At 43.1% G+C, this 13705-nt stretch overlaps 2 protein-coding genes and 1 pseudogene across 4 annotated transcripts; 1 reads left to right on the plus strand and 2 right to left on the minus strand.

The window, feature by feature from the left end:
- The first annotated feature begins 169 nt into the window (after window positions 1-169).
- On the plus strand, window positions 170-4879 carry LOC120651227 (probable protein phosphatase 2C 71). The gene is made up of 9 exons (XM_039928651.1): window positions 170-425; window positions 518-1200; window positions 2011-2072; window positions 2327-2396; window positions 2625-2712; window positions 3573-3742; window positions 3822-3965; window positions 4050-4178; window positions 4261-4879. The coding sequence occupies exons 1-9, from the start codon at window positions 236-238 to the stop codon at window positions 4426-4428; spliced, it is 1704 nt and encodes a 567-aa protein (XP_039784585.1). The 5' UTR covers window positions 170-235; the 3' UTR covers window positions 4429-4879.
- A 1453-nt stretch (window positions 4880-6332) lies between these two features.
- On the minus strand, window positions 6333-6870 carry LOC120647939 (annotated as a pseudogene).
- A 735-nt stretch (window positions 6871-7605) lies between these two features.
- On the minus strand, window positions 7606-12243 carry LOC120651229 (FHA domain-containing protein FHA2-like). Of its 3 annotated transcripts, XM_039928654.1 has the most exons (4): window positions 11965-12241; window positions 11140-11806; window positions 9994-10151; window positions 7606-8053 (listed from the first exon to the last, which is right to left on the minus strand). In XM_039928654.1, the coding sequence occupies exons 2-4, from the start codon at window positions 11774-11776 to the stop codon at window positions 7844-7846; spliced, it is 1005 nt and encodes a 334-aa protein (XP_039784588.1). In that variant the 5' UTR covers window positions 11777-11806; window positions 11965-12241; the 3' UTR covers window positions 7606-7843. The 3 variants fall into 3 exon arrangements, with proteins under 3 accessions (XP_039784588.1, XP_039784586.1, XP_039784587.1); XM_039928652.1 differs by having other exon boundaries at window positions 11140-12243; XM_039928653.1 differs by lacking the exon at window positions 11965-12241 and having other exon boundaries at window positions 11146-11958.
- Between the last annotated feature and the right edge of the window lie 1462 nt (window positions 12244-13705).

Below are 13705 nucleotides of genomic sequence, written 5' to 3' on the forward strand. Positions count from 1 at the left end.
GCCATGAAAGTTTAATGTGTTTGGGCAAATACATGTTATTTTAGTGTGTTTAGGCAAAAGCCATCCTTGACCAAATTTTGCCTTTATATAATGGGTTGGAGACGCTCTTACCTCGTGAAGCTAGTAGGAGCTCAGAGTCCAGAGCCACATCCTCTCGCATTCCACCGAGCACAATTTGAACTCTCTCTCTCTCTCTCTCTCTCTCTCTCTGTGCAAGCAGGACTCAAGGTGAGCCATGGCGGAGCTGCCGCTGGCGGCAGGGCTGCTGGACCTGCGACCCGGCAAGCTCTCACCGAAGCCACCCCCGCCGCTCCCTCTGCCGCTCCCTCTGCCGCTCCCTCCACGCCGCCGCACGCATGCTACCGCCGCCGCGGCGGCGGTCCCGTCCCCTCACCGCGCGGTTCCCGAACTCCACTCCACCACCGGTAACAAGTGCTACTGTACTTGCTTTCCCTCCCTTCCCCTTCGTCTCGGTCGCTGATTCGGCTGTGCTGTACTGTGCTATCGCCGCGCGCAGAGCTGGCGGATGGGAGCATCGTCTTCCGCTTCGGTCCACCAAAGCCCGACGTGCTAGAGCCCCAAGCGGAGCCGGCGAGCCGTAGTTTGGGAGCGGTCTCAACGATCAGACCCGACTCCACAGTCTCCCCTGTCTCCGGCGCTGTCAGTGACGGCGAGACGGAACTGGAGCCTGACTCTGAGCAGGGCGTCACTAGCGCGGGATTGGACGCCCCGGCAGCGGTCGAGCAGTCGCGCCCGAACGCCGCAGCGGTGGTATCCCTGGCACCTCCCCCTGCTAGCGCCGGTGCCGCCTCCGCCGCGGATAAGGAGGAACCGGAACAGTCGGCGGGTTCCAATGCCGGCGTTGAGGAGGCAGAGGCTAGGCAGGCCTCCGTCGAGGCGATTGCGGCCGCCGAATCTGAGTATGAGCCGGAGGGCGATGGGGCAGGCGTACGGACGAGTGGTGCTGCCGTGGAGACGACATGGACGGGTTTGGAGCCGCGCGAGGGGAGCGAGGACGCCTCAGCCGCTGATGCGAGTGGTGGCTGCGAGGAGGCGACAGGAACGGCCGGATTGAAGGACTCTGAGGCCGCACCAGAAGGCTCCACCGCTCACGATTTCAACACCGACGTTGAGACGGAGTCCAGCGGCTCCAGCGGGGACGAGCAGGGAGCCGAGTTCGCCCCCCCACTACCAGCAGAGGTATGCAACCGCGCGCTTAAACTAATCTTCCGAATTCAGATGACTAGGCTTGTTGCATATCATGAATTGTTACTATGTTTCACGAATACATTCCCCAAATTAAACGAAGGTGTTAGTCCGTGGACAGTTTTAAGCGATTACAGAAAATGGTCAATAGCTGATTAGAAAATGGCTACTTTCTTCTAGTATTGCAGTCCATTCAGTAAGGTATAGAGTTCAACTTGGTGAGGATTGCTCCTTTGGTTCATGTTTGTTTGGTTCATGTTTGTGATGAAGTGGAAACTTAATAGCAGCACAAATTGAAAGATATGGTTGAGTATTGCCTGTATGCTTGCTTGAATTGTCAACACAAACATCCAGCTTTTGTCACATACTCCCTGTTTTCCTTTTCATCATATATCTAAAGCTCACTTGACAGCAGCATCTTTTTTTTTATTTTTTGGTGGAATTAGCTGTTATACTGTCCCTTCCCCTTCTGTTCACATTCTCAACCATGTTTTGTGTCATGTGTTGCTGATGTGGTATTTTTGTTTTCGTTGGTTCATCTTGTGATCATATCTTGTAGCTTTGCAAGGGACCACACCTTAAACTAAAAGACAGTCTTTATAACAGGTGACACATATGTATCCTTTAAGTACAATGGTCTGTGGACTTTGGTTGCAAAATGGGAAAATCATAGCGAACATTATGTGTCTAGTGGGCAAAAACCTTGTGAAGTTATGTTATTGTAGGATATCTGTTGGCGGTATTGAATTGAACTCTCGGGTATATGCTTATCTGGGGTTGACATTGCTCATTTTTATCCCATAGGAACAAGTTAGCAAGGAGGTGGATTCGAGAAAAGGCACTTCAGAAGTGAAAGATTCTGTTAGGTATTACTTTGTTTCTTACTCTGATTTCAAGTGTTTCAGACTACAAATTGGTCAGTAATAGCTTATGCTGCAATAGTTTCTATCGCTGTTAAAGCTGTACGTGGTACATGTTCTCTTCATTTAGTTATGTCTGTCATGCAAGCCTACCTTATGTCTTTTCCTGCCTTTTTGCCTGTAGTAAAGGCGTGTATGCTTGTAGTTCAGACCTTCAACGAGTCCTTTAATGATTTTTTAATGTTTCAATTTACTTCTAGGATGGTTGAAATAGCCCGATCAACACTTGTGTTGTCATCAGGTGCTGCAATCCTGCCTCATCCTTCTAAGGTAATTATTTCTCTTCATTCTCTTTTGGCATTTATGCATTTGTTACATCTCACCGAAGGACAGAGTAATTTTACTTGCAAGATCTCAATAGCTATATTGGTTCCCAAAAGTTCCACATACTTCATCTTTTCTATGGAATATACTTCCCTTGGCTGCAAAAATTCATCTTAAAATGCATCCATACTTCCACTGATGCTTCAGTTACGATACTTATAAAACAATTTCCAGGTAGCAACAGGCGGAGAGGATGCGTATTTTATTGCAGGCAATGGCTGGTTTGGTGTAGCAGATGGAGTTGGCCAATGGTCTTTTGAAGGTAAAAGCACAAGATTTATTGGTTCTCTGATTTTCTATTTCAGCTTTATATAATATGCCCCAGCGTTCCAAGTTTTGTCACTGTATTTCTAGCTGTAGTATGTAGTTATATATGCATAGCTTAAAAAGAAGTTCATTATTTACCAGGAATCTAAATTCTTTATTTTTTATGAAATCACATAGAAATGCTTAGTGATAACTATCTTAAGCTAGTTCCATAATAGATTTCTGCTAGTTGTATGTGACAATAACAAGACCAGAAATGACTAGGTCTGACCATTGAACTGAAGGATGATAGCATAATTACCTTTGCTTTTCAATTTTAATGCCTTAACGCAAATGGCATGACAAATACAACACACTCACATAAATAATTCGGAAGATTTGACTGTTTGAGATACAATATGGCTATATATTTGCCATCAGCAATCCAGATGTAGATAAGCATGTAGACTGACAAGTTGACATACAAAAAGTTGAAAACGACAGGAGCTGGGAGATTCCTTTATCTCTACGACTCCACACCTACTCCGAGCCAAAAACTATAATTGTTTTAAAATATTGCAAGCCTGCTTGAGTAAGTAAGAAAATGGAAGTGTTCAACTGTTTTATTTAGGAGAACATGTTATTTGAAATGTCAAGGCCCAACACAGCCTTTGCAAATAAGTTCTTCGGTAGTGTTCATATCAGTTGTAGTGTTGGCAACACTCAGAAGAACTTGGTTGCCAGATAACTGTATTCATAGCTCCGTCATCATTATGGAGCCTTCATTTGTGTCATAAATCTGTGCTAGCTGAATTTTAAGTGCATCAAAATCATTCATGGAACCACAGCAAGTGTTGATGAAAATACTGTGCTCAGGAATCAACGCGGGGCTTTATGCAAGAGAACTAATGGATGGCTGTAACAAGTTCGTTACTGAGAATCAAGGGACTTCAGATCTTAGACCAGAGCAAATCCTTTCTAAGGCAGCAGATGAAACATGCTCTCCTGGTTCTTCCACTGTATTAGTTGCTCACTTTGATGGCCAGGTTTGTTCTAGTGATCAACACTTTTCCATTTTCTCATTGGCCATTTTCTTTGTTTTCATTGCACTTATCAATGCTACAGGTTCTTCAAGCATCAAATATCGGAGACTCTGGGTTTTTGGTAATAAGAAATGGAGAAGTGTATGAGAAATCAAAACCTATGGTTTATGGTTTCAATTTTCCACTACAAATTGAGAAGGGAGATGACCCCTTTAAACTTGTACAGGTACAAATAATTTAACATGAACTGCTGTATTCCACCACATGTTAAAATCTAACATTTGGGCTAATTTTTTAACTCTCATTTCAGAATTATACTATTGATCTAGAGGAAGGGGATGTAATTGTGACGGCAACGGATGGTCTTTTTGATAATGTCTATGAGCATGAAATAGCTGCTATTATCTTCAAATCATTGCAGGCAGATCTGAAACCAACGGTCAGAATCAATTGCCTTCATAAATAAAAATGCCCAGCGTGAAACAAAAAGGCTTAAGTACACATTTTTATTCCACTTGCAGGAGATTGCAGAGCATTTGGCTGCAAAGGCCCAGGAAGTGGGTAGGTCTGGAGCTGGGAGAAGCCCATTTTCAGATGCTGCTCTCTCAGTTGGGTACCTTGGTTTCAGTGGGGGCAAACTGGATGATATAGCCGTTGTTGTATCAATTGTCAGGACTTCAGAAATTTAAGTTATACACAAGACTGACTGATGCAGAGAAAAGAAACTCTCAAGTAATGTTGAACCTGTACTCCTAGCAGAGCCGCCCCATCAGCAATCTAGAAGTTAAGCTATGTATGGTGGTTACCCAACAGTTCAACAAGATGTCAACATGAGCATTATACACCATGTTTGATCAGCAGACAGCCAATGGCCAACAGCGCTGCGAGCAAAGCTCCTCCCTGTTACCTTGCATGCGTTCAGACAGTATTGGTTATTTCTTTTGCTTGCGAAATATAACACCATTTAGATGTTAGCTTTGTGGTCCTTGTTGAGCTGCTGTAAACTGATGTCCTGTATGCAAGGCATCTGTGAAGAGGAAATGAACCTTAATGAATACTGGTTCAAATGTGTGAAGTAAAAACTATATATAGTGCAATCATATACAGTTTTACCGATTTATACAAGCATAGCTTTCACAATAAGAATATGATGGTCGAAAGATGGATCAATCAATGATCAAGGGCTTGAACCACCTGGAAGCGAAGTACTGAGCCTTGTAATTTAAGTTGCATAACTTGCAGCGCAAAGCTAAATACTGAACTGCACTTTTCTCCAGGGGTTTCATGATCCTATAGTCTCCCCTGCTTGGCTTGCAACTGACTATTTTTTTCTTATAATTTTTTTGACATGTCTACCAGAAAGCCTTCAATCAAGAAAATTTTAAGAGATCTGCTACACTGGAAATAAAATAAAACCCAGCATAGCAACCAAGAAAACGGGTTCTTCATCTAGCAATTGAGGACATGAAGCAACTGAGAGTTCTGATTTTTCCAAAAATTAGGCTGGACAGTTCTGACAGCTGTAATCACACACGCCTTGTTTAGTTCGTTTAGGTAAAATTATTGAAATGAAATCCTTTCACATTTGAAGTATTAAACATAAACTAATCATAAAACTAATTACAGAACTTGTCTGTAAACTACGAGATGAATTTATTAAGACTATTAATCCGTCATTAGCACATGTTTACTGTAGCAATTTATTGTCTAATCACGGGCTAATTAGGCTCACAAGATTCATCTCGCAATTTACAGGCAATATGTGAAAATTGATTTTTTTTTCGTCTACATTTAATACGTCATGTATGTGTTCAAAAATTGATGTGATTGATGTGAACAAGGCTCAAGTAAATAAAGGGTTCATTGCCGCAAACAGCAGATCCAGTACATAATCTAGTCTCGTGAGTACCTAAACCGATCCAAATCTGAAAAAGGAAAAAAAAAGCCTTCCAAGAGGATTCATGTGATAACATCCATGTTTGATCTCCCTCCATGACCCTTCTCCTTCATATGGCCTCCTGTTATTTCTTCGTCAGGTTCAGAGGAGGCGTCTTATTCCCGCACCTTCGCTTGTTCCATGCCTTCCTTCCATCCCTTGGTTACATCTGTGTGTGAATGTGACGACCTTCATTTGTGCTCAAGCATCATGTTGTTCTCAGGGGGCAAGGCCTACACAGGCCAGCAGAATGTTTTTCCAGCATGGTCCTCTGTTTGGCCAATGCATTCACCACTGGTGTACCTATTTAAGAAACAAACCTTTTAATCAAATTCACGAAGCCATATTGTCCTCTCTCTAGTCAGTTTTAGTTGATTTTTGACTAGAGGAAGTATTGGAAATATAAGAATCCTTCTGTGAAATCTACCAGTAATAGTGGAGTTGTAAACTATCAGCCCTCTACATTCTCATAATTTAGTACGCCACAAGTCCCATAATAAACCATAAATGGTGATTAATAGACAACAAAACAATCATGGTATTCAATTCTGAAAAAGCTGAAAAGAGGAATGGAACTTGTCCTGCACAAAGCCAAGGGGATAACATTGTCAAGACTCGAGAGAGTTTCTTCACACATAAGGAAGAGCAGCATATATGCTATGCAGTGGAAGCACAGATTAATCCAGTTCCATCATCTGTTACCTGGCCTTCGGCTTTGAGCTGATTCCGAGTTCTGAGCCCAGCCAGGAGCAGTGGAGCACCAGGTCAAGGATGATGGGCGCGGGGAGGAGTGAATCTTTACAGCTGTTGTGCAGCACGATGTTGTTCTTGCCGCCCATGAAGATCTCAGAGGTGTGTATTCGTCCATGGCTTTTTTGCTGTCTCCCACATAAGGGATGTACTGCAAAAGAAAGAACCTATGAGTATCAAGCAAACATAATCTAGCATGTTTAGATGACTCTGAAGTTTGAACAAAGTCAATTTGTCTGACTGACCTTGATCACGATGACGTGATCGGGTTGTTTAGAGGATGTGATAGCTGGTGACCATGTCGTCCACCACGCTGCTCTTGGAGATCTCCTTGGACCCGATGACTTGTGGCGCAGAGAGGTTCATGCCATCATTGTGCAGAGACGTGTGGTTTGTAGCTGGCAATTGAGGTGGGCTACAATCACACAAACAAAAAAAAAATCCTTATCCGCTCTTCTGAAACATCCAACGTGTGGAACAACGATGCAGAGTGTGATGGTGTCATTAAGCCCTGCGACTACGTTGCTATACCTCTCGGTATTTACTGTCCATAACACGACAGCCTCGTCAACCTTGTTCTTTTCCTTGAACTCCCTGGTTCATCGAAATGTCCACGAGAGAGAGAAGGAAGGTGAGTTTCTGTCTTTAAGTACCTGATGATGTCCTTGATCTGCTCCCTAATATCTTCAGGTAGCTACATATGTACTACAAATTTTGTACTACATGCATGCACGGATTGCTAACCGAAATTGATGAAGCTCGTGCGGCAGTGAGTGCAGGAAAAGTTCAGGAAGAACATCACCATGTGGGCACGAAGCTCTGGAAAGGCGCGTAGTGTGGGGGGTGGAGCCGTTCGAGGCAAGAGGGCATTTTACAAATACTTTGGACCAAGATTAATAAACACAATCTAAACTAGAAGGTTTTATAGAGATATCTAGTCCAGAATTTTTAAAAAGGACTCCTGGTTTAGTAGTTCGAATCGGGATAATTAATCATGCTGATCGAAAATAAGGTGTGTGTTGCAAATATTCGATTCTGTATATTTTACAAAAGGCCCGAGGAAACCAACGCACATCTCTTTTATGTTTTTTTCTGGGCAGCAAGCAGCTCAGATCTGTCACGCTTCCACACAACGCCATTTTCCAGACAACCCCAGCAACGCAATTGCAACATACATGGATGAACGCTGGTGCCAAGTTGCTAGCATTGGTTAAAACTCATGCTTCCATAGTACATATACAAGTCAACAGTACAGAGATGATAATGATCCAGTCATTACGGCTGTTCAAACACAGTTGATACCATACGTAGGGTTCAAAACAGAAGAGGCAAATGAGAGAGACACCTCCTACCCTTCTGAACAGACTGAAACGCCTGTTATTTCCTCGGCAGGACAGCTAGCCCCCCTCGTTTCCCCTCTAGGAGAGCAAGGAGACCAGCGAAACAAACTCCGAAGTCACTCTGCCTTTCGATCTTGTGTTGATGACAAAATGCTCTGGGTACTTTCTGAGCAGGGCCAGAAGGCCAAACCAAGGCCTGCCCTTCGTCTCCGTTGGTGACCAGTCATCTGTTGTTAGGTACTTTCGGACCCTGCTGGGGTGCCACACGTTGCCAAACTGTTCAAGAAGCTGCAAGTAATCAAAATGTTAAGAATTTCGAATTGGCAACAAGCAAAAGAGATATATATGTGCTTCTCTAAAACAAGAAGCTTAGAAAAAAGTGCATCCTTCAAAAGCGAAACCTAAAGAAAGTCAGTAGACAAAGGGATATATATAGGTTCCAAGTTTATGCAGAAAACTGAAAATAGTCAATGGCCAACAGAACATCTATGATACTGTACATATGATACAAAAAAATGATAATGTATATCTGCTGCACAAGAGGGCGAACTCAAAATAGCTCGAAATTCTTGAAACAGCTAGTGAAGGACTCTTACAATAAAATAGTAAACACAAATCCTAACTACAAGAGATCACCATCCCTTGTTAAGGACCCAACTTCAGAGCTTCACACAGCATAATACACAGTACAAGCCCAGCACACAACAAAATACAGTAACAGAAGGCATGTTATACTGTACTCATCGGTCTGTTTTTCCCCCTTAATTTTTGGATTTCTTACATTCATCACTCCTACATCTGAGAACCTAGAACACATCACCTGACTTTAAGGGGATTAGCATATTCAGAGAATAGGTTAGAACATACATAGGGATGAGAAATTATTGGAGACTTAATAAACCAATCCCTCTTCCCTGCTTCCTACTCCCTCCCCGTCCCCAAAAGAATGCAACTCTCACTTCCCGAGGAGCGAAACAATTTCAATTTTCACCAAATTTATACAAAAAAATACAAACATTTATGCCTCCAAATAGATCTAGTATGAAAATATATGACATGATTGATCTAATGATACTTATTTTGTAATATAAATATTAATACTATTTTGTATAAATTTCATTAAATTTGAAATTGTTTGACTCCTTGGAGAGAAACAGTTGCATTCTTTCTAGGACGGAGGGAGTGGCAGATACATTGTGATTCACAAGAGGGATGACTTGTCTTGAGTCTTGAGACATAAGAAACAATCAGAACCTAAGATAATCAATTCACTAGTAAGCGGAGTGTATCTAAAAGCAAATAACCCAACTAAAAATCATCATCCATAATCTAGAGCTATTGTGAACAGGACCTTGCCACTACAGTAGCTCGGTGGAACATGACTGCTTCAATATTCTGTGCAACTGTTTCTGCTGCTGGGTACATGCAACATCCGCAACAGTCTTATAGACAACATATTTTGTGCGTGAATTGAAATTCTTAGAAATACCCATGTTAGTGGAATGGGTCTAGATGGTAGCAGACAAATGTATGTGTTAATATACAAGCAGGTTTATAGTCTACAGGCACAAAATGGAATGCTTCAATTGAGGTGCCGTTTGGAAGGGTTTCTCCCAAAACGGCTTGACTAGTGAAGCCAAAAAAACTGGCTTCATCCGGCTTCTAGTTAATTTTAGCCTGGGCTCACAAAACGGCTTCATGCTGCAGTGCCACAATTTTTGTAAAACAGGTGAAGTCAAAGTTGGAATAAACCCTCCCAAAGAAACCCTGATAGTTTTCTCAGGTCAGCTTGTATACAGCTTGAGCAAAGCTGTGAAATGACAATGACATCTAACACAACATATAGAAAATGGCTACATAATCTGGCCTAAGTCCAGATTGTACGTGTGAGGATGGTGTTCCTCATGATCTTGATTATTCAGTTCAGATTTACAGGCTAGGCTAACATTAGACTTACAGATTACAATCCAAGTTGGGATTTGCCCACAAGTTCATAGTTTATTCATGTCATCACTAATTTCAATAAAGGTTTCCTTTCCTTAATGATGTAGTCCCATGTTCCATTCCTCCAGTTTACAAACACATGATAAAAGCAGTAGGTCTGCCGCCATGATTCAGTTGATCGAGTAAAAAAAAACTTTATGGACTAATAATCAGGGAGCAATGTAAAGCTTTGACTTCAGTATCGAAATTGGACAGGTCTATATTTATGATTTCCCATAACAAACCTCTGTATGGAGTTTTGCCATGGGCATCCATTCTCCAGGACCGCAGAGGTCAGATAACACTGTGGCAACAGATGACACGACTTCCTTCTCTTCTGCTTGAAGGATTTGTTGATTGTCAATATCCCTGTCACCCCTTGATCTTATTTCTGATCTACTGTCTGCAAAACCAAAAGAAGGCAGTTGAGGCACGATGATATGAACTATTTCTGCACTGTGAATAAAAAGTTTCCTTTTAATGGAAATATCTCCAAAAATCATAATATAGTACAAGTGCCGATTGAAAATTGCAAAGGATTGAAGAATTGTCATCACACCAAGTGCTAATTATTAATGTCTTTGCTGTATTATTAAGAAGGGAACGTATCAGGTGCAAACTAACCACTTCGTGCAAACTATGGAACTTCAATCTGGGTCATCGGATCAACATCCAAGGGGCATGAGAGATTGGGTAATTTTACAATCTGGACCCGCCCTTAAATTGAGTAATCACACTTTTGCAAATGCCCCCTCCCACCTCCCTGCGTCCCTCCCCTTGGATGTTGATCCGATGGTTCTGATTGAAGTTTTCATAGTTCGCACGGAGAGGTTGGTTTGCACCTAATATGTTCCCTATTAAGAAAAGCACTGGTCATGCATTCAGATTGCTAGAGCTTCATATTAGGGGAAAAAAAGAGAGATGTAGCAACATTTGAGCATAAAAGAGACCTCCAGTTGTGGGAATACATCCATAAAGATTAAGGTACTGTTGTAACAAAAAAATGACCTTTTTACACATGATTTGCAGTAGCATCCAGAAGATGATATATTATTGCAAAGAATTGATGGATCTGCAGATGCATGAACTTTATGACAATTATAAATTACTAAAATTTCCTCCATCACTTTTTGTTATGTTGTGTACTTAATAAAATTTCCATAACTGTGAATTTTGGTTAAGCTGTGTACATTCTAGCTTATCAACTAATATGGATTGTGGATAATTCTTTATATATGATACGATCAGCGTTTAATGTAACCACTAGATTGAATTACTGTCCAAGCACAATCACCATTTACTATATGTGTCTTTAATAACAATAAAAAAAAGAGGATAAAGAAACATAAATCATATCCAGTAGAAGCACAAAGAGAGTATAGGATCACCACCTTCACCTAGGGTTCCTATTGCTTCAACATTGATTCGGTGCCCACCATAGATGTCCAACTCTCCAGAGGACTTCTTGTTTCTCTTTATCAACTTTCCCCTCACCCCACTTTCACTGATACCAGTCCCAATGTCATCCACTTCCCTGCCATAATCACCTTCAAAGGAGCGGTCGTGAAAATCAGACAAACGAGGGCGGCCTGGACGTGCATATGATGGTGGTGGGAGCGGTGGAGGAATAATGGGGGCATGTCGAGCAGCAGCAGCTGAGGCAAAGATAGATCGCGTTGGCAGCAGAAAGTAAAACTTTTTGTCCCCAATCTGCAGCAGATCCTGCGAATCAAGCTTAACAGGTGGGTTTCCAGGGAGGTGCAGAACACCCTCAACAAGGCATCCATTCTTGCCAATAACATCGAGGGCAAACCGACGACGCTGGAAATCGTAGAATATCCGGGCATGGTGGCGGGAGATGTTCATACCCCCGCCGAGGCTCGAGAGATCCACATCCACTGTCGACTTCTTGCTGTTGCGGCCCAGCATGATTGAATATGTCTGCATGTAGTACTCGAAATCTTCGCCCTGGAGCTTTGCAAATCCTGCCTCCACTTCACCATCAGCAGCTGAAGATCCGCCGGGCATTGCACTGGCACCCAAGGTAGCAGTGACGGCCTTAACGTGGGGCATGGGCAGGGGCGGAACCAGTATAGGACATGGTCAGATCCGAATACAAATCATGGTCAGATCCGAATACAAATACCATATGTTAGGGGTTTGGGCGTTTGATTTCGCGCAGCAGGATGGGAAGGGAGGGGAATAGGCAGGCATACCCCTGTCTGATATTCGTCGCCGGCGAAGTGCCCGTCCCTTGACGAACAACGGGCAGCGCAACTCGCCCGGTCGTCGCCGCTAGGAAGGAAGACAGAGGCCGAGAGAAAGAACAGAGAAGTCGTGGGAAGGGAGGGTGCTGCCGCACCAGCCGGACTCGACCTGCAGCTGGGCAGGGGAGCGTGGAGGGCGGCGGCGCGGCGCACGGGCCGACCGCGTGGCGAGCGGCGGCCGCTGGGGGAGCGAAGGGAGAGGAAATGGGTTGCGGTGCCGAAGGGCCTCGTTGCGGTGTAGAAATTTGGATATTTCACATTTACCTCCTTGTAACCCTCAATTTGCATATCTTTTAAAATATCTCTATCTATATCTATCGGGAACATATCAGGTGCAAACTAATTTTTTCGCGCAAACTATGTAAACTTCAATCTGGACCATCAGATCAACATCCAAGGAGAGGGGAGCAGAGAGGTGGGAGGAGGAATTTGCAAAAATATAATTATCCAATCCAAGGGCGGGTCCAAATTGTAAAATTACTCAATCTCCCATACTTTTTGGATGTTTATCCAATGACTCAGATTAAAATTTTCATAGTTTGCACGAATAGGTTGGTTTGCACCTGGTATGTTCACATACCTATCTATATATCTATGGAATTATTGCCTATTTTAGACCCCAATTATAATTTTACACTCACTTTCTTTCATTTTGCATTTTATCATTACTATTTAGAAATGAAGGCCCCGTTTATCTCTATCCCAAATAAAATAATTAAAGAAATAATACAAAAAGATAAATATACCTCTCATCCCCTATCTCTTCTCCTCGAACCAGATGGAGTCAAACCTCTCTCTTCCTCTGTTTTCTCTCGTGTCTAGAGGCCGGTGCCTAGCGGCGGTGGCTGCGGGGGGCCTGATGAGTCGTCCCGATTTTTTTACGATGTGAGAGAAAATTGCCAAGCATAACTAGCTGAAAACACAGCCATCATAACTAGTTGTAAGTAGACGGATAACTAGTGCAACCTGACACACGTACAAGGAGCCAACCACCGTCTCCATACGGCAGCCTGAACTAAGGATTCGTCCAATCACACTCTTAAAGAACCAACCTACGCAGCCTGCAATCGAAGTAGCAGGAGCATGGATTGAGTGCCGATGAAGCGGCGGTGCATTAAGCCTCACAAAAAAGATGCAACACAGAGGTTGGATAAGGATCCCTCCATAAACTCACACGCTATGGTGGAGAAGACGTCATCTTTGCTAATTCTAAAAATTCTCAAATCAACATTGCATCATATAAAGGAGTACATGAGATATATATACTAGGAACATCCCTCCTATTTGAGTGTGAAAGGTCATCTTCGTGGAGAATTGCAAAAGTCTTGTGCAGTTTTCGCGCAGCCAGAAAACAGCCTGTGCAGTTTCCACTAACTAACTTGGTCATAACTCTTGCTCGGAAGTTAAAAAAGAGCTCTGTTTGTTGCGTATGAAAATAGACTTCCAGAAGCTTCCAACCATGTATATCATGCACACGTATCTGTCAGAGGTTGGTCCGCACATAAAAGAGAAGTTGCAGCATGTAAATAATCACCTTTCGCACGTTATCCTTCTCTGTTGGAGTAGCAACTAAGGAATATGTAATTCGCGCCCATATGTCCTTATCAGCCTGGGACGCGGCCCGGCCTGGAGGGACACTACTCAGGGGCGGGCGGGTGCAGGCGCGCTGCTCACCGCTCGGACCGGGCGC

The sequence above is a fragment of the Panicum virgatum genome, chromosome 9K (genome assembly GCF_016808335.1).
Source record: "Panicum virgatum strain AP13 chromosome 9K, P.virgatum_v5, whole genome shotgun sequence".
Classification (NCBI taxonomy): domain Eukaryota; kingdom Viridiplantae; phylum Streptophyta; class Magnoliopsida; order Poales; family Poaceae; genus Panicum; species Panicum virgatum.

Excerpts from the sequence above, each read along its gene's own strand:
- LOC120651227 (XM_039928651.1), top strand. The coding sequence starts at position 236 with ATGGCGGAGCTGCCGCTGGCGGCAGGGCTGCTGGACCTGCGACCCGGC. Across the intron at positions 2,713-3,572 it reads TGGCCAATGGTCTTTTGAAG|GAATCAACGCGGGGCTTTAT; the intron begins GTAAAAGCACAA and ends TACTGTGCTCAG. Across the intron at positions 4,179-4,260 it reads AGGCAGATCTGAAACCAACG|GAGATTGCAGAGCATTTGGC; the intron begins GTCAGAATCAAT and ends TTCCACTTGCAG.
- LOC120651229 (XM_039928652.1), bottom strand. The coding sequence starts at position 11,821 with ATGCCCCACGTTAAGGCCGTCACTGCTACCTTGGGTGCCAGTGCAATG. Across the intron at positions 10,152-11,139 it reads AATAGGAACCCTAGGTGAAG|ACAGTAGATCAGAAATAAGA; the intron begins GTGGTGATCCTA and ends TTGGTTTTGCAG. Across the intron at positions 8,054-9,993 it reads TGGCAAAACTCCATACAGAG|CTTCTTGAACAGTTTGGCAA; the intron begins GTTTGTTATGGG and ends GATTACTTGCAG.